The sequence below is a fragment of the Varanus komodoensis genome, unplaced genomic scaffold (assembly GCF_004798865.1).
Source record: "Varanus komodoensis strain SLA01 unplaced genomic scaffold, ASM479886v1 scaffold37, whole genome shotgun sequence".
NCBI classification, from domain to species: domain Eukaryota; kingdom Metazoa; phylum Chordata; class Lepidosauria; order Squamata; family Varanidae; genus Varanus; species Varanus komodoensis.
Window position 1 is genome coordinate 1,713,300 of NW_025335889.1, and position 19,984 is coordinate 1,733,283.

The 19,984-nt window shown below is 40.7% G+C and overlaps 1 protein-coding gene across 3 annotated transcripts in view; it reads right to left on the bottom strand.

Annotated features, from left to right (window-relative positions):
* ARFGEF2 (ADP ribosylation factor guanine nucleotide exchange factor 2) overlaps positions 1-19,984 on the bottom strand; it is a 58,828-nt gene that overhangs the window by 10,812 nt on the left and 28,032 nt on the right. For 2 of the 3 annotated variants that reach the window (XM_044440205.1, XM_044440204.1), the window contains 17 exons: positions 19,328-19,439; positions 17,901-18,106; positions 17,169-17,253; positions 16,887-17,058; positions 14,740-14,891; positions 14,199-14,327; positions 13,170-13,328; positions 8,237-8,384; positions 7,691-7,790; positions 7,314-7,354; positions 7,055-7,224; positions 5,648-5,799; positions 4,894-5,066; positions 3,956-4,116; positions 3,204-3,334; positions 2,983-3,112; positions 2,151-2,286 (listed from right to left, as the gene is read on the bottom strand). In XM_044440205.1, the coding sequence (XP_044296140.1) occupies positions 2,151-2,286; positions 2,983-3,112; positions 3,204-3,334; positions 3,956-4,116; positions 4,894-5,066; positions 5,648-5,799; positions 7,055-7,224; positions 7,314-7,354; positions 7,691-7,790; positions 8,237-8,384; positions 13,170-13,328; positions 14,199-14,327; positions 14,740-14,891; positions 16,887-17,058; positions 17,169-17,253; positions 17,901-18,106; positions 19,328-19,439 (2,357 nt within the window). The remainder of the gene's footprint in view (positions 1-2,150; positions 2,287-2,982; positions 3,113-3,203; positions 3,335-3,955; positions 4,117-4,893; positions 5,067-5,647; positions 5,800-7,054; positions 7,225-7,313; positions 7,355-7,690; positions 7,791-8,236; positions 8,385-13,169; positions 13,329-14,198; positions 14,328-14,739; positions 14,892-16,886; positions 17,059-17,168; positions 17,254-17,900; positions 18,107-19,327; positions 19,440-19,984) is intronic. The other variant, XM_044440206.1, reaches the window with a different exon arrangement.

A 19,984-nucleotide genomic window follows, 5' to 3' on the forward strand; every position in this document is an offset into this window, starting at 1 on the left:
CCAGAGTACCCTTCTGGCTAGTGGTCACAACAAAAGCAGAGGCAACTTTTGCCCCCTTTTCTCTCTCCTCTTTGTCAGAATGGTGGCCCCAACCAGGTGGCCAGGTTGCCCTTCTGGCTAGGGGGAGCAGGAAAGGGGTGGGGAACAGTGGGGCAATCTACTGAGGCTCTCATTCCCCAAGCAGGTGCCCAGTGGAATCTTACCCTTCCTGCTCACATGCAAGAGGGGTTTCCCTCTGTTGGGCTGGAGGGACAGTAGAGGGACCAAACAGGTGCCAGTTCCCAGTGGATTCTTGTCCCCACCACCCCATCTATAAGCAGGAGGGATAACAACTGAGTAGCACTGTTCCTTTCCCAAGGATGACTGACTGGCTGCCTGCTCCTGCCCAAGAAACATCTTTAGGGCAAGAAGAGTGCCACTGACAGATGCCTTTCACAGTTGCACACAATGGCATCTGTCAGTGGCACTCTCTGGCTAGCCATTTGAGGAGAGCAGCGAATGGCTGCTCTTGCCAAGTGGATAAGTAGAGCTGAACTTAGAACCACAATGAACTGTGGTTTCCAGTTTTTGACAACAAAGCATTGTTGGCCTGAGAAACCATCAAAGAAATTGTTGTTTCTGTTTGTAGTTTCTAAAAACCAAATGTGCAATACTGAAGTACAATGCTGGGGTTTGGAATATGACAGAACAACATGCAAAAACCAACCAACCAACCAACCAACCAAAAAACAAAAAACCACCATTGCTTGTTGTGCCAATCCACTCATGTAATTTGACTCCAACTCACTGTTTGAAAGGCTTGGTTTTGAAGGAACCATGCTAAGAAGTAAGAATGGTTGCATCAGGGTAGTACAAAAAGGAAAACCATAGTTATTGAAAGGAAAGGAAAAATCACTCCATAGTGAGGAAAAAGATGGGGCCTATGCAATTCAGACTCTGATGCATAATGGCATCACCTGCCATTGTTGATGCAGCAGTGTGTCAACACTGAAAATCTCAATAAGAAAAGTGTTTCTGTAGGACTAGCAATACGTAGGCTAAATCCTATTGTCTCAGTAGAAAACTGCTTATGGAAAGAGAGACTTATTGCAGGGTCAATGAAGAAAAAGGGAAGTAGCTCTTGTCACCTCGGTTTCACCTAAGCATGTGGAGGGACTCAATCAGCATCTTAGGGCTCCAGAGCCAGTATCTCAAAAGTTATTCTTTCCCACTCCAAGTAGATAAAAAGTTTTTTTTTAAAAAACAACAAGATCAATTATTAGGGATGAGGGATGCCTGCTGCACTTTGATAGCAGACATGCAGGTGAGGCATGCCTTTTCAGCCTTGCAAAAGTGTGCACACAAGACCAACTAAAAACATGTTTAAGATATAGGAAAAATTGTGCACATCTGATTCACCAAAAAGAATATGAAGGCAATGAAGATGAAGAAGAAATAATAAAACAAAAAGATGCATGAGAAATCAGTGGCAGCTCCTGCAATTTGGGTACTTTAAGGGGGCTGTCAAAGACAAATGGATAAAAGGGATAAAATTACTAGCTGCTCAAAATAAATGGTTCAAAGGAACCAAAAAAGTAAGTACAAATGTGTTTGCGGCTGCAGTGAGCTGCAGCAGGGGAGACAAATCATTCCTGCTGTAAGATACCTTGGGATTCCCATGGGAGGACTGAGGGCTAAGGAGCAGATGAACAATCTACAATGAGCGTGATTGTCTGCTGGGTGCACTGTGGGCTGTTCACACAGTCAAGTCACTATGATGTACTGCCAGGGTGGGTTGCTATGATGTGCAAATATGTCCTAAAGGTTAATTGTTGGTTAAACAATCCATTTAACTCATTTAACTCATTAAATGAACCTAACTCATTAGAGTTAAGGCGTAGGCTTTTTAATTAAAAACACGGTTGGTTGCGGTTTCCTGTAAATCAGATCAGTAGGTTCAAATTGTTCTTGACACAAAACAGATATGGCACTTGTGGTAGTACAGAGGACTATTCTTCTGAATTGTTCAGAGTTCAGAAGAACTCTAGCCACATTTTTGCCGCTACATGATGAATAGGGGGCATTATGGAAGGAAAGAAGATGCATTTCACATATGCCTTTCCCCAGATTTATTCACTCAGAATAAAGTGACATGTATGTAAATAAACTACCTTGTTTTACACACCAGTGTAACTGTGCAAATATGTCAGGAAGAAGAATCTCATTCAAAGCTTCATAGAACTGTGTAAATACATCACAGATTGCATAAAGTGCGTGATTACATGTAGTAGTCATCCATTCAGATTTCTGTTGAGAGATAAAACAAACCTTGTATTTTTGTTGGGACAAATTGCCAATGGGGAAAGGTTCTTACCTATTGATAGGTTACCACCCTGTTTCACCACCACCCTACCATACTTCCACATCTTAGACTGCAAGCTCTTAAGAGACCTGACTGGATTCACACCATCACTGCAGGCTACCACTTGGTGAGTGGCTGTGTGCACCAGCCATCCTTCTGAACGTTCAAACTGTGGTGGGCATCTGTTCTGGCTTAATGTGTTGTGGGAGTCTTGTAAGGATGACTTATATGAGGGTTAAACAAACTTTGTGGAACCCTGCAACAGCCCCTGGGTTCACACGACATGACAGGTCTGCATCCCACCTTCATTTAGATGCCATGGTGGGTGCAGGGATGGTGCACATCAGCCCAGTGACATGTCATTTCTACCTATTTTAGTCCGTGAGCCACTGTGATAGGTAACACTGTATAAATGGTAACACCTGGATTGCCTACTGAAGAAGGTGGCTGACATTCTTCCCCAGCTTAGGTAAGGTACAAGTATCAAATGGAACAGAAAGCCACACAGTGTTGTGGCGGGGCACCCTCTCAGGGCTTCTCAGTCAGAGCTCCCATTACTCTAAAATGCAATATTAGACGTTTGCCTTTGAATGCTTTTAACAACACAGTCTAATGGGCTACTATAAAATGGCTTTTGATACCTCTGTTTGCTGCTCAGGGAGCTTCATGTTATCAAATATCCTAAACACAATTCGAAACAGATCTTGCCACCAGTGCTTTTCAAAGGTATGGCCATAGCTCTTCATGATTTCAAACATAACTGTTAGGCCTCTAGAACATGGAAAAGCAGCAATAAGTGAATACAAGTTAGCACAGTAGAATACTGATAACCAGACAGAGCAAGACACTGAACTTTTATTACCTTGTACGCACATCTAACTTGCACCGATTGATGATACAAGAAAGTTCAAACAAAATAGGAAACCACCCCCTGACCCAAACTCTGTCTCCGGTTGCCACATTCATGTCATCACTTGTGTATTCTCTCAACACCTGTGAATAGAAAGGAGGTGGTAGTTAGACAACTTGTATGCTACTCCCTCAGGTCTTGCTACAAAATTGAGAAACAGAAGAGTTAAACAACAAAACATGGTTTTGAACATGTTTCAGACATAAGCAAGTCACCCTGCACTTCCTGGTAACATGTGAGTTCAATTCAAAAGCCAAAGCAATTTGTTTGATAATGCTAGAACAATACATGTCAATCTGAGGAATGGAAAACAGGAAGAATTGGCATTTCTTAAAGTCTTATTGAAATCATAAGACTATTTTCTCACCAAAAATAGCTTTTAGAAGACATAGAATTCCCCAGCCAGAATTGTACATTAGCCGGGGCTCAGCACAGAACAAGTCAGCAGTGTAATATTTATTTGTTCTAAAAATGTTTATAGCATGCATATGTTACTTAAACAGAAAGTTTGTAAATGCATGTAAAACCAATAAAATCGAACAGTACTGGCAGTAAAAGGCAGCAAGAAGGATCATAAAAGAGCACGCAGAATATCCAAATGGCTTGCTGGAAATGCGTTGCCTCTAAAGGTTATTATTTAGAATACTATTTTTAACCCTTTAAGTGAAAAAAGGCAGAAATATAATACAATGAAAGAAAAATACCTGTGGTCTTTCTGAAACATATTTTGCACAATAACGGATAAGTCTAATTGCTTCCATGCTGGTGTCCGGAAAGGCTGCATTACATGCAAATTCTGATAAACATTTTACAGCATCCTGGAATGAATCTATTGCTGCTGGGAAATGCTGTTGAAAAATATTGGCTGTGAGGGAGAAAAAATGAAATCAAAATAAACTATCTAGGTCATATTAGTAGTGTTCTTGCAAATGCTGCAGTTTTTTGCACTGACTTATTTTCAATGATCCAAATAGTTTGAATAATAGGACAAAGAACAGAGGTGAGAGACTTTCAGCCCACAAATTCCAGCTGCAGTTCCCCAACACTTGTCTCTCCAGCCCTGTGCAAAAAACCCCCACTCATCTCCAATCCCCGATCAAAGATAAGAGCTGGAATTCTGCAAGAAAGGCATTCATCACCATAGTAAACAAGAGCAGATTAAAAGGCTTTAAATTTTTAAAATGCTACTTTTTAAAAAGTGTTTGGAATGGAAAAATATTTAAAGAGCAAGTTATTTAAACTAGACCTGTAAGAAGAAAGTGAGAAAGCCAAAGGCTTGTGTTAAAAAAAAAAACCTTTTATGTGGGTTACAGCTGAATAAATATGCATAGAAATGAGCTATTGCTGTGGGGTTTACTCCTAAGCAGACATGAGCTGTGCTTCATATGCTTGGTGGGCAATGTCCACATTTGTAGAAATTAGGACTGCCCCTGCCCCCTGCTGGGATGTGACCTGCCTTCAGACCCTACCCAAGTTGGACTTCAGCCTCTCGCTAAAATAGGCTCCTCAATCCTTTTTTGCAGAATGGTGAAGAGAGAGAATTCTGCCAAGCGTAAATGAGAAACAAGAAGCTTCCAAGCTGTCACTTTACCTATTTGAAGCTAACCTCTACCACTTCCTTTTGGCCTAATTAGTTACTTACTAACTATATGTCCTGTTGTTTGGAATGCCAGCTCCACAATATTCCCATCATGGTCAGATGCTGCTTGATGAAATACTGCAAAAATGTTTTTCCACCCTGAGCGAATATTAGCAGCTTGAGAATTCACCATCTGAGCAATGCACCGTATTACCATGTCTCGAATTGTTGGAGATCTAGCAAGAAAGAAAGCAATTCTGTACCTCATTTGTGATCTTGCACAGAACAATATGCATGGGCATGAAGGACCAGAATTAAATTTCAAATTTTAGGAAACACAAACACAAATGTAGAAGTGTGGGGTCCCTTCATGATAGTCAGAGCCACACCTCAAAGCCATGCCCCCACCACTCTCCAACCAAAAAGGTTCCCAGAGCGACTCATGTGGAATTAATAAGATAGTTTCTGCCCACACTTACTATCTAAAAACGTGACATACAGAGGCTGACTATCAGGAAACATTTCACAGAAAACACATGTGCATGCCTGGCAGGCCTCTCTAGATAGGTAGTTTCCAGGAACTGTTGGGAACTGCCAAAAAACCAAAAAGAACCCACCCCTGTGCCTAACCTGTTAATTCTGGATTCTGACACAGTGGCAGCTACTAGCCACAAATCAAGTCTCATGAGAGGTGGTGGGGGAGGACAGAGACAGTGACCTTGGTTTCAGGGATCTAGCAATCCCAATGACCCCATCCAAAATAAGTTGAAGCACTCCTACTGCCTAAGGGCTCCCTCCACTACAGCCATGTACAAACCTGTTTTTCTTCATGATATGCTCAAAAGGCCTCAAAAAGTCTTTTTGAAATCGAAAGTTGGCTAATTCTCCCTTTTCAAGAAACTTCATTGATAGCTGTCTCAAAGAATCAACTGCAAAGATAGCCACATCTTCATTAGGATTACAACCAACCTAGGAAAGAGAAATAGGTATTCTCTTAACATGGAGTATACCTGGTGAAAACTACTCTACAAATCCAGTCTACAACTTGGCAAGGCTGTAGTGGCATTATGCCAGTCATTACACAAAATATGAAGTCAGAGACCTGATTTTCACATGAAATTAAAGTGTGTAAATTGATCTATGATTTGACTCTGCTTCCTTTTGCACATGCCCATTCATAGGTTGTTAGCATGATGTCCAAAATGGACTATCTGGGCTGTTTACGGATTAACAAACTGTGAATTAACTCTGGGTTGTTTAAAGAACTAAAGAACACAGAATGTCCAGGTTTGGTGTCAAGCCAGCAACCTATGAACCTGCTCATTCAAATGCAGAGTAGCTCATGTGCTTTGCGCAAATCAAGGGTTAATTAACCCACAATTTGCAACTGTGATGAATGAACTGCCCCAGAGTGCCCACATGTGCAATTCTCAAAATAGTATCAAAAGGAGTCTCTATCACTCCAATCCTAAACCAATTTCTTGGCAGCAAAAGCCAAGTCAGAGTTCAGTCCAAAATATTTGAACACCCAAGCACCGTTAACAAAAATCAGCAGATCTAATCAAATATGCATAGGAGCAGGGCAAAGATCTGCTTAACCCTCACCTCCCCTGCAAAAAAGCCCAAGAGAGAAAAGCAAACCTAGTATGATATAGGCCTCTTTTCACTACAACAGAGAACAGTTAAGGATAATGTTGGGTGTTCTTCCCATGCCTGAAAATGGGGGGGGGGGGTTCTACTATATACTTAGAGCTTTCAACATCTTATCTCTCTCTTGTTCTTCTTGTGAGATCAATACATCTACAGAACATTAACGGATTCCATCTGAGGATCTGCCAAAGTCCAAGAAAGTAATTCATAGGCTGAGAAAGAGAAATCAGTTGTATCAATAGAAGCTAGGTTCCATTGCTATAGTCACTAATGTACTAAGGGTGGCCTCCAGATACTCAGTTAATTATACTGGGTGTGCACAGGCTGCTTTCTAGTAGCAGAATTGCAATTTTATACATTAAATTCAATGTATGACCTGCATATAATGTCTTTGTACCTACTGATGGGTTTGGAATCATCTCTCCCCACAACATATACAGTGTTAGTTGCTATTCCATGTCATGCAAGCAACTGGACACCAAAACTGAATCAGTCTTAAAATGAAGCAACTATACACAAGTTAGCCCAGTGTCTGATCTGAGCCCTGTTTTGTAGAGCTTCAGTTTTAAAATACCTTGTTGAAATGATTGCCAATGACATGCCATATCCTGGACCACTGCAGCCTAATTCGGTTCATGTTGTAATAAGAGATCTCAACAATCTTCTGCAGACTGAACATGCGTGGATGGTGAGGGGAAGCCAACTCATCCATGGAAACCGCACACAACCATCGAACAAAGTCAACTGAAAATGTTAAGAGATGAGATGCTGTAAACCTAAAACATTCAACACAGTTATATTTTATTTGAGCCTATTTTTTTCAACATACATACCTATTGCATTTCCATCCAGTCTTGTTGAGCCTGTAAATATTCTGTGGAGCAAGTTGAGATGCAGAGTTAAAACCACAAAACACTGATTACTAGGAAAAGATGTTACATAGTTATTGCCAAGATATGTGATATGAGACATAGAGAAGAAAAGAAGATTGCTATCAGGTACTATTACATTACATTTTATAAGCTGATGTTAAAAAGTAGGGTTTGGATCCCAATGCCTATGTTTTGTTGTTGCTGTGTGTTGTTAAGTCATCTCTGACTTATTGCTGTCCTTTGAATAAAAGTCCTCTAACATGTCCTATTTATGACATAGAGCTTAGTAAAGTAAGCCTTTCGTATTTCATTATGCAAAACAAAACAGTGCACAATACCTGTCCACTGCTACCACAACACTTTGTGAACTGGTTTCTCCCACAGATTCCTGAATGCTGGCTATTTGCCGTTTATCGACACCTCCACCAACAAGGTTACCTAAACAAGAAGATACCGAAACCAAGTTGCTACATGTAAAAATAAAAAGCACAACTACCATCAACTAGAAGGATACTAAATCACAGATCACACAGAAATAAAAAAGACAGGCTGAAAGAATTACAGGACTCGCATATTGAGATTTTCCCCACCAAAATGCGTTCCACTGTATGTAATGTGATAAAACAGTTTAGGATATTTTTATTTACTCTAGTAAACACAAATAAAGTGATTATACTATGATTTGCAGTATCTGACTCTTGTTTAGTTTCTTACTTACAATCTAGAAATATAACAATACAATGTTATTAATTATGTACAGCAAAGGGTCCACATATTTAAGTGTAAAGCAGTAAACTATGCTGCCCATCATGTCCTTCCTATCAGTGACAAAACATACTGATGTAATTAACTTGTATTCTTGGATATGAGAAGGGTTGTCTGACCTAGTCCAAGACCCATGAACTCCTCTCCTCCAGATGTGAAGACTTTGAGGCTCCCTTCTCTTTCACGGCCAGATCCAGACAGGTAGCGTGTTTTAACTCCAGTCCCTATTAGCTGTGCTAGCTCCAGCTGGCTGATGCATTTTAAGATCTAATCAAAACAATAAGGAATTCAGTATCATAATCTGTGCCCACAGACACCATCAATCTGAATGCAAACTCCAGTTGGGCAAGGACTTCCCCATTAATTGCAATGCTATGGAATGGTTGTGTGTGCGCATAATGGTTTAAGTGTTCAATAATTCCATTTTGATATTATTTCTATACCTCCCAAGAGCCAAAGCTCTCTGGGTGCTTACAAGTAAAACGAAATGAAATGAAATAAAATAATTTGAACCCCCATATATAACATGGTAAAATGATGTTAAACTATTACAAATTTAAAACAGAATAAAATCAAAGTAAAACCAGCACTAAAATAAGATCTAAAAATATAATAGCACATATTATATGCTATTATAATAGCATTTAGAAACAAAAATGAAAGTCCTACAAACCTGGGAAAATCACAATTAAATAAATTAAAAAGCCACAATGCAAGCATCAGGAAAGATGTGCAGGGGCATCTGTTCTACAACTGAAGTGCCACCACTGAAGAGGCCATTTCCTTAGTAGCTACATGACTCTCCTCACTGAGGGGACAGTCATAGGAAGGCCTTTGCAGATTGTTTTAAGGCAGGTATATATAGGAAACAATTCTTCAGCTAACCTGGCTCTCAAAGCAACTCATCAGAGGGATTCTAATTCCCTATTTAAACCAGGTTGTGCAGATGGGCAGAAATGCCAGTCAATGGGGACATTTATGACACTTTACTCCTTCATGGATCACTGCCTTGTTGTGGCAAAGGGGCTTGTGTAGCTCAATGAAGCTATAAGCTATGCCGTGCAGGGTCACCCAAGACGGGCAGGTCATATCAGAGAGCTCTGACAAAACGTGATCCACTAGAGAAGGAAATGGCAACCCACTCCAGTATCTTTGCCATGAAAACCCCATGGACAGTACCAAAAGGCAAAAAGATATGACGCCGGAAGATGAGCCACTCAGGTTGGAAGGTGTCCAATATGCTACTGGGGAAGAGCAGGGGACTAGTACTAGTAGCGCCAGAAAGAATGAAGCGACTGGGTCAAAGCCGAAAGGTAAAAGGAGAGTGGTAAAAGGAGAGTCCGATGCTGCAAATATCTATACTCCATAGGAACGTGGAATGTAAGATTCATGAATCAAGGCAAGCTGGATGTGGTCAAACAAGAAATGACAAGACTGAACATCGACATCTTAGGAATCAGTGAACTAAAATGGACAGGAATGGGTGAATTTAATTCAGATGACCATCAGGTATACTACTGTGGGCAAGAATCCCTCAGAAGAAATGGAGTAGCCTTCATAGTCAATAAAAGAGTAGGAAAAGCAGTACTGAGATACAATCTCCAAAATGACAGAATGATCTCAGTTCAAATACAAGGCAAACCATTCAATATCACAATAGTCCAAGTCTATGCCACAACCACTGGTGCTGAAGAGGCTGAAGTTGACCAGTTCTATGAAGGCCTACAACACCTTCTAGAATTAACTCCAAAAAATGATGTCCTTATCATCATGGGGGATTGGAATACTAAAGTAGGAAGCCAAAAGATAACCGGAATAACAGGCAAGTTTAGCCTTGGAGTACAAAATGAAGCAGGGCACAGGCTGGTAGAATTTTGTCAAGAGAATACGATGGTCATAGCAAACACTCTTTTCCAACAACCCAAGAGACGACTCTACACATGGACATCACCAGATGGTCAACAAAGAAATCAGACTGACTATGTGCTCTGCAGCCAAAGATGGAGGAACTCTATATAGTTAGCAAAAACTAGACCAGGAGCTGACTGTGGCTCAGATCATGAGCTTCTGGTTGCAAAATTTAGGCTTAAGTTGAAGAAAGTAGGGAAAAGCACTAGGCCACTCAGGTATGACCTAAATCATATCCCTGATGAATATACAGTAGAGGTGACAAATAGATTTAAGGAATTAGATCTGATAGACGGAGTGCCTGAAGAACTATGGAGGGAGGTTCACAACACTGTACAAGAGGCAGCAACTAAAACCATCCCAAAGAAAAAGAAATGCAAGAAAGCAAAATGGCTGTCTGAGGAAGCTTTACAAATAGCTGAGGAAAGAAGGGAAGCGAAAGGCAAGAGAGAAAGATACACGCAATCGAATGCAGAATTCCAGAGAATAGCTAGAAGAGATAAGAATGCCTTCTTAAATGAACAGTGCAAAGAAACAGAAGAAAACAATAGAATAGGGAGGACCAGAGATCTCTTCAAGAAAATTGGAGATATGAAGGGAACATTTCATACAAAGATGGGCATGATAAAGGACCAAAAGGCAGGGACCTAACAGAGGCAGAAGACATTAAGAAGAGGTGGCGAGATGACGCAGAAGAACTATACAAGAAAGAGCTTAACGTTCCTGATACCCACGATGGGGTGGTCACTGAATCCCAGACATCCTGGAATGTGAAGTCAAATGGGCCTTAGGAAGTCTGAGCAGCAACAAAGCTAGTGGAGGTGACAGTATTCCAGTTGAGCTATTCAAAATCCTAAAAGATGATGCAGTACTACACACAAAAGTGCTACACTCAATATGCCAGCAAACTTGGAAAACTCAACAGTTGCCACAGGATTGGAAAAGGTCAGTTTACATTCTGATCCCAAAGAAGGGCAATGCCAAAGAATGTTCAAACTACCACACCATTGCACTCATTTCACATGCTAGCAAAGTTATGCTCAAAATCCTACAAGCTAGGCTCCAGCAGTATGTGGATCAAGAACTACCAGAAGTACAGGCAGGATTTCGAAGAGGGAGAGGAACTAGTGATCAAATTGCCAACATACGCTGGATCATGGAGAAAGCTAGGGAGTCCCAGAAAAACATCTACTTCTGCTTCATTGACTATGCTAAAGCCTTTGATTGTGTGGATCACAACAAACTGTGGCAAATTCTTAAAGAGATGGGAGTACCAGACCATCTTATTTGACTCTTGAGAAACCTGTATGCAGGTCAAGAAGCAACAGTGAGAACTGGACACGGAACCACTGATTGGATCAAAATTGAGAAAGGAGTTCGGCAAGGCTGTATACTGTCACCCTGCCCATTTAACTTATATGCAGAGCACATCATGAGAAAGGCGGGACTAAAAGAATCACCAGTTGGAATTAAGATTGCTGGGAGAAATATCAACAACCTCAGACATGCAGATGATACCACTCTCATGGCAGAAAGTGAAGAGGAACTAAAGAGCCTCTTGATGCGGGTGAAGGAGGAGAGTGCAAAAGTTGGCTTGAAACTCAACATTAAGAAAACTAAGATACTGGCATCCAGTCCTCTCACTTCCTGGCAAATAGATAGGGAAGAAATGGAGGTAGTGACAGATTTAATTTTCCTGGGCTCCTAGATCACCTCAGACGGGGACTGCAGCCAAGAAATTAAAAGACGCTTGCTCCTGGGGAGGAAAGCTATGGCAAATCTAGACAGCATACTAAAAAGCAGAGGCATCACCCTGCCCAACAAAAGTGTGTATAGTGAAGGCTATGGTTTTCCCAGTTGCAATGTATGGCTGTGAAAGTTGGACCATAAGGAAGGCTGAGTGCTGAAGGATTGAGGCCTTTGAATTGTGGTGCTGGAGGAGACTCCTGCAAGTCCCTTGGACCACAAGGCGATCAAACCGGTCAGTCCTAGAGGAGATCAACCCTGACTGCTCTTTAGAAGGCCAGATCCTGAAGATGAAACTCAAATACTTTGGCCACCTAATGAGAAGGAAGGACTCCCTGGAGAAGAGCCTAATGCTGGGAACAATAGATGGCAAAAGAAGAAGGGGACGGCAGAGGATGAGGTGGCTAGATGGAGTCACTGAAGCAGTTGGTGTGAGCTTGGGTGGACTCTGGGAGATGGTGGAGGACAGGAGGGTCTGGAGGAATGTTGTCCATGGGGTCGCGATGGGTCGGACACGACTTCATGACTAACAACAACCACAACATGACACTTTAAGAACAATAGAAGTGCTGTGCTGGATGCATCTAGTTCAGCATTCTGCGCACAGAGTGGCCTTATCAGCTCCCCACATTGTAGGCAATTAAGTCTCTTTTCCAATGGAACCATGGAAAAGAATTTAACAAAGAAGCCGCCATATATCGTGTCAGGCTATTTACCCATCTACCCCAGTACAATTTCTTCTGGTGGGCAGTGCTCCCCAGGGTTTCACTTAATGGTTTGCTACCTAATCCTTCTCACTAGCGATGCCAGGGACTGAACCTGCACACATCTCTAAAACCAAACTTTTGCTCTACAACTGCAATGTGGTCCCTTCCTCAATACTTAGTTTTTGAGACACTCCCTAGTGAACTTCCAGGAGGACTGGACTAATTTAGGACCAGCCAAGTGGGTAGTAAAAGTAACTTCCTTTGATGTTACAATTTGTTTGATATATAGCTGGCAAACAAAGAGGATTTTCCCCTCTGCTATGGTTCATGTCAAATCAGAAATCTAGCAGACTTTCGATCAGCACTTCAAGGAACTATGTAAGCCAGTTTGATAAATAGAAAGCAGTGATGGAGCTAAAGAGGTTCACTTGAATTTGCCAAACATCTCAAGAAATTCCAAACAGCTGTATTCCAGAAAGGTTGACAGTTTCTTAAGACTGAATTTTCCTAGGACGGGCAATGAACATGTAACAAAACAAACAGTTTCATGTACAGCATACACTGCAGTTCCATGGCTACAGAAATGCATTTACAACTAAATACTATAAACAGATTAATCCAAGATAGTAAACTGGACAGTACAACTTCCGCAAAACTACTAGCACAGCCCAAATCCTCTCATGGTTTTTACCTCATGCCAAGAGTTTCCCAGGTAGTTGCCATCAGTGTGTGCTACTGTAATAAGCGTCTTAATTGTATCTATATTCTTTTGTTTCATTTCAGTGATGCTGGAACTTGCTGTCAACAATGAGAAGCGGGCAAGTGCCTGTACATAAGCATCTCGTTCAAGCTAAAAAGTTAAAAAAATAGTAGTGGTAATAATCCATGGTAAATATGAAACATACTTCCCTCCTTCCATCTCTATATATCTGTGGTGATGAACATACACAGTGGTGACACAGCTTTACTTACTCTGTGATGGTATGAGCTTAGCTAGGAGAACCTGGTTAATATGGGACTATAAGGAGCATAAATAAGTATAATCTATGAGATAGCGTGCATAGACTGTGACAATGGAATTGTCTCAAGCAGAGGAAAAGGAAGTAGGAATGGCTGCTGAAAATTTTTACCATATTTAAAAAATGGGTATCCCTCTGACCTATCAACAGCAATTCCAGTATCTGTAAGTTGGGAACTTTTATCCATATTCCAATTGTAATTTGTCAGTAAGCATTCAATCTCTACTCACTTTGCTTCTGTTCTAGCACATGATTTATTCATTTTGCACATGCTTTTGAAATATCTCAATAAATATAAAATTTCTCCAAATAATTGTGAAGTGGAAGAGATGGACTGGAATGCTAGAGTGGGATGGTAATTTTTCTCTAGGGAATGTACAGTGGTACAGAATAAAGAAAGTTACACACCCTTTTCAACTTCAGCTCAACTGGAGCTATTCCCAAGGAAATGCTAAGCTAAACAGAGTTAATTATAATCATAAACAGCTGACCAGAAGAGGCACTGATTCTAAACAAATATAACTTTAAGATATAATTGCTAACATTTTAAGCCAAAATATACACATCTAGGTAGGTGCATTAAAGTTTTTGCTTCAATTGAATATTAAGACCAAGGCTAGGAAACATCATTTTGACGTTTTCAGAAGCTCTCATTAATAATGCTCTTCACTGCCCTAGATATTAGTTTATCTTATACCAACCTGCATGCCAAAAATGCAGGCTATTCGGATAGCACATCGTATTCCTTCCAAGCACAATGATGCAACTTCAGTGTCATCACAGTTTTGAAGGCCAACACTGTAAGCTGCTAGCAGTGGAGTCCACACAAGCTAACAAAAAGGAAAAGGATTTACTTAATATATTTGGATACTATCTACTATATTTTAAAAATACCTATAAGCTGGTTAAAATCCAACCACACCTTGCCCTAGGCAGCTATCTAATGCAAAGATCACTTACGCCCAAAAATACCTCTTTTCTAAAATAGACCAAGAATGTCACAATATTTTTAAAGCTTTTGTATATTTTCTATCAGCCTATAAAAGAAGTCTAAGATGTACTTTCTCCCACCATCATTTCTGCTCTACCCTTCACACCCATGAGGTGCCTCTTCCATACCCAATATCCACTTTCTTAGATTGACGAAGATTTTACAAATGTACCTGCTCTACATCTGTCATGTTTGGAAGTGATGTTCCAAATAAGTAAGAAATGTGCTCATGTCTTTAGTTCCATACTCACTTTGAACATAGGCCTGACATGATCGAGGTGAGTTGCACTAGTGAAAGGTGCTTTTGCATGGCTTACTGCCTCCATCAGCGCTTTAGCGGTTTTTGCCATTTGCTCCATTTCCAGGTTGTATAACAACCGTCTCTGCTTCTCACTGGCTACATCTAAGAAGCAAACAGAAAGCTGTGTAACTTTTGTACATTCCATACTATCCTGATGGACTAATATGCCATCACCCCTTTCTTGTGAGATTTTCTCATGCCCTTGGTTGCATTTGACAGTTTCTTTAAAAAAAATATGTCAAATGTATCTGAAACGGATAATAAACTTACCTATAGTATCTGTGGGGCAATGCCCAAAGTGTACCTGGAGAACTTTTCAATGGACACGCCCCTCTCCAGAGCTATAAAAGTCTGCAGTTGCACAAGTGTGAATAATTCTTATTTTTTGAAAAATAATTTTTGCACGTATTTGCGAAAATTAACATGGGCAACAAGTTTTTAAAATGTTTAGCAATGATAAGCAGCCTCTTCAAGGTGTCACTAGGCACTCTGAAGCAACTGCTCATAGCTGTTAAAATGGGAATTGATAATAAATCCAAAACTGCTCATGATCATAGTGGGAAGGGGGAAACAATGTCAGCTGTTCCTATGTGCCACTAGGTACAAGGGTATACTCTTTAAGAGTGACAGTGGGCTCTTGCTTTTCCTGCCAAATGGGTCAGTAGCCAGTTCCCTGTACCCCTGGTGATCAGTCCCCTATGTCTGAATAACACAACAACCCACTGGGGATACAACAGCCCCAAGAACAAGCCATGGGTTGACGGGGTGGCTCATTTCTGTTGCTTCAAGAAGTTGCACTTTTTGTAAGTGTCAATTCTACCCAACTTTCCTTTTATTGATGGCACGTGAACCACTAGACATGTCTTATTACTCAGCTCTTAACTGGGAATTGGAGGAGAAATAAAGCTTTTGGTGCACTTCATTTTGATCTTTTGTCTTTGTTGCACTTTCTGGAGAAATAATAGATAACCTTGCATTATTCTTGCTTAGCTATGGGTAGAACAGAAGATGATCTTGAAACGGTGGGATGTGCAACAGTTGTCAGTCTTTCTGTTATTCTGCTAATACTGCTCCCAAGTACTGCCTCTAACACTAGAGATAATATGAAGTCATTACGATCAGTAGCCATTGATGAGCTTATCCTCCAGAAATGTTTCTAATCCCCATTTGAAGCCAGCCAAATTGGTGCCCATCAAGATTTCATAGTTGCTATCCTCCTAGGATTCAGTTTCAATGAAAGAACCCATCCATTACAGTATTATGAGAGGGGAAGAAAGATTTCTTCCCATGCATTATCTATCACTGCCATGTCCCCCTACCTTACAAACCCCTTTTCTCAGCTAAGAAATCCACAAAGATGTGTTCATCACAAAGGAATGGTTTATCTCTGGCACATAAACAGAAGTTTCATTGAACTCATACTTGTGGATTTTTCACAGGCAGTTGGTTGGCCAGAATGAACAATATTCTGAATTAGATAGCTCTCTGGTCTGACCCATCCTGACTCTTCTTATGTTCTTAAGTGTACTACTGAAGTTGAATTACTAATCATATCCTGAATTCAGAGTTCATTCAGAATTATAATGAGAAGTATAATCATATCTAAAGGAGCGCTTGCGACCATATATGCCCTTCCGCCCCCTGAGATTGGCAGCAGAGGCCCTTCTCCGGGAACCCTCCGTGAAAGATATTAGGAGGGTTTTAAATAAAATAAATAATAAAATAAAATAAATAATCCCCAATTCCAATGCAAGATCAGATTACACATCAGGTCCAACACATTCACCTTCTAAATTCATGCCTGAACCCTGCTCTTTGTGCAAGGCTGGAGTGGCATACAATTATTCTATTTTACCCTCACAACAAGTCTGTAAAGTAGCTGTGGTTGAAGGAAATGTATAAAGTGTCAAGTGAGTATTTGAGCTCTCTTGTCCTCAGCCACGTCCACCACTTTATGTACAACACTATACTGCTTAATCCAAGTGTACTGTGCGGCACATGTCAACAGCAGGAAAAGAAGAAGTTGAAAACATACCAAAAAAGCCTGCATTGTAAAGGTGTTTGTGTGTGTGTGTGTGTGTAGATGTAAAATCGTACTTGGCTTAGTAGATTTGGTTGTGATCGCATATCCTCTGGTGTCCTTCATTGCGATTTTCTTTCCTTCTATTTCATCATAGATAGTAGACAAATAATCCTCTGGAAGGTCTTTGCTATCATTTATTCCACGATTCATTTTTATATATTGTTCTTTGGTCATCTTATTCTTTACCTGTTAAGGCAAACCATAAACAAAAATTTGGTAGGTAAATTTTGAAAGGTGTGTAGAAACCTATTTGTAAATATTTTGCGGAACTGTAATAAAATAAGAGACGTAAATACCTGGGGACTGTGCAAGTCTGTTGTCAACATGATAATAGAATATGCTAAAACGTAAGCTGTGTCAGCACTAGCAAAGAGAGTTTGGCTGAAAAGTAAAGAGAGTTTTTTCAGAATGTTATGTATCGTTTTTGCTCCTTTTTAAACAGGTGCAAAGACATTTTCCTGCCGGACAATAAAAGCAGCCCATCCATCTGTGACTAGAGGTAACTCAAGAATTCCTAACAATTTAGTCCAAGAGCAACAGGGATCCACTGATGCTACATTTCTATAACCTTACACGTCTTATGCTTGCAAAATATCAAGCACCCAGAATTAGCAATAACATTCAGCCTGAGAGGTAAAATTTAGTATGACTTAGTGACTGACAGCATCAACATAAGCTTGTGAAGTGGGTTAACGTTAGATATAATCAGATACACTTCCCTTCTTTCCTTACCATTCCAGAGTCAGGGTAAAAAAGACTTCTGCTTTTAGTATAAAGGTTGATCTGAATAACATGTAGGTTGCTAGCCACAACCTATTATACTTAAAAAGCTTTAATGTTTCATATATACACCTGTTTCTCTTTCAAAAGAGCTCTCAATGTGTTTGCTTCATGGGTAAAGTGAATAATCTTGAAAGCAGGATTACTAGGTCTAGCTGGCAAGCCTTAATATTTCCCGTCTTCTCTCAACTGAGGCTTCCAAAAATGCCCTCATTTTATTAGGAGTCATCAAATATTTTTCAAGTTACCCTTGGTTGCATTCAATGTATCTAGCAGCAAATTTTTCCATTAGTCTATCAATCTTCTGAGCTTCACCAGGTAACCGAAATCCCTCCAGAAATATACGTAAAGCAGAGACAAAGTCTTTTCCACAGAAATCAAGCAGGTCTACATAGGCGTACATCACCTCCTTATTAAACTTGCTACTGTCACCCAGAAATTCTCCTACTTGACTCTAAAAAGAGAAAACAAAGCATGGTGGGCAAGAAAGAGATTATAATACTACAGTATAGGCCAGCAAGCACAGATTACTTTTCTTTTAACTGGTATAAGCAAATAATTGCATTACGAAAGCATCCTGTTTGCCATCATTACTATTATTTCCATATGATTTCTCAGAAGGAGAGCCATGCCTAAGCCAATAATTTCTTTGTGCCTGGTACGAACTGCTAACAGTCTCCTTTTCCTCCTTTCCTGCCCAACCAAATGAGAGGATTGATTGGCGTCCTTTACATCCCTTTTCTTAATTTCATATTTCTCTGATTTAAATATGGCACTATGCCACACACACACAACAGAGAAAAGACAGCTGCCCTTAGACTCTACTTGAGTCTCCAGAATGACTAGAAGAACTAAGTCCCATCTGCTCATGTACATGAATTGGAGTGGGCAACATAGAGACCCTGAATACAGGGATGGAGACCTATTTGGGAAAAAGCGGCATCCAGAAAAGTACAGGGCATCAAAGGGGCCACGTGTAGGATGCTTACAGGTTAAATTTGACCCTTTTGGCCTTCTGTGGCACTAGAGACACCATTTTATTCATTTGTTTTTTAAGCAGCCTATGAAAGCATTTGTGGGGCAAAAATGGCACCTGGATCACCCAGTTGCCCACCACTACAGTAAACCTGTTCTTGGGATTTCAATGTCCCCAGCTGTTGTAATGTCCCTGCTGCTGCTCACCAGCCACTGCTGTTGACATCTGCTGCCTGTGCATGGGAAGTGCCAACAGGAATGCCAAGGCCTGTGCCAAGAGAGCATGCATCTCTCAGTGTCTAAAAATGTAAACTGTAGACCTTTGTACACCATCTCTCTGCTTCCCCTAATTTCTATCTATTCCAATATGGTTTGACACTAGCAAGATCTGGGAGATTGCCATAGAAAAATTATAGGGAAATAATCAGCCTCAAGCATGATCTACAATTTATTCTCAATTTTGTCCTTATGGTGGCAAGCCTTTCCTCTACCCAAGGATGAGCCATCTCCACCTTGCCAAACCTGGGCCCTGCAGGAGAGGCAGCACCACAGCAAAACCTCTCAAGTACTGTCTTTATCCAGTAAATGTGTCCCAGTACTTTGCTCATACCCTCACACAGAAACTGCTCTGAGAGCTACATGCATGGATACCATTGTTCAAAGAACCACATCATTTTGTTATGGCAAGATTCAGTCTTACAGAAGACAAGCGCTCCTCTTGGTGAAGGAACTGTGCTATGTCCTCCGCTGTGACACCCAGCATTCCCTGCTCCTGCAAATACTGCAGCCCTCTCTTGGACTTTTTATTAAACCTGGAGGGGAAGGAGGCAGAGCAGAGAGAGAGAGAACAGATCAAGCACTTAAAACACCAAAACATCAAATCAAATTTGCTTACTGTATTACAGTAGCTATAAAATGTGCTTTATTAAGACATTTTGCCTAAGCTTTTGGCCCCAGTGAACCCCCTTTTGATGATGAATAAACCACCACTATGATAAACCAATGCTAAATTTGAACTAAGAATCACAGGCCTTCAAAAATAAATACATAGGGCTGGATCCAGAGATGGGCAAGCAGAACATCACTAAAAGAATAAGTCTTTCATGGCTCTTTCTGGTAATATAGTCCCTTGCACCTGCCCCTTCTGCTTGGAGTTGATAGAATTTCCGGAACTTCACAGTATGGGGCAATGGGGGCTGAAGTGACTGCAGCAGCACAAGGAGATAGGGAAATAGGCAAGGTGATCTTGCACAAATGGAAGCGCCTTTCTGCCTGCATTAGGGATCTCTGTATTTAAACCACACTGTGTTCTGCAATTCTGTGAAATGTTAACTGCTGTAAGCACATCATCTGCAAG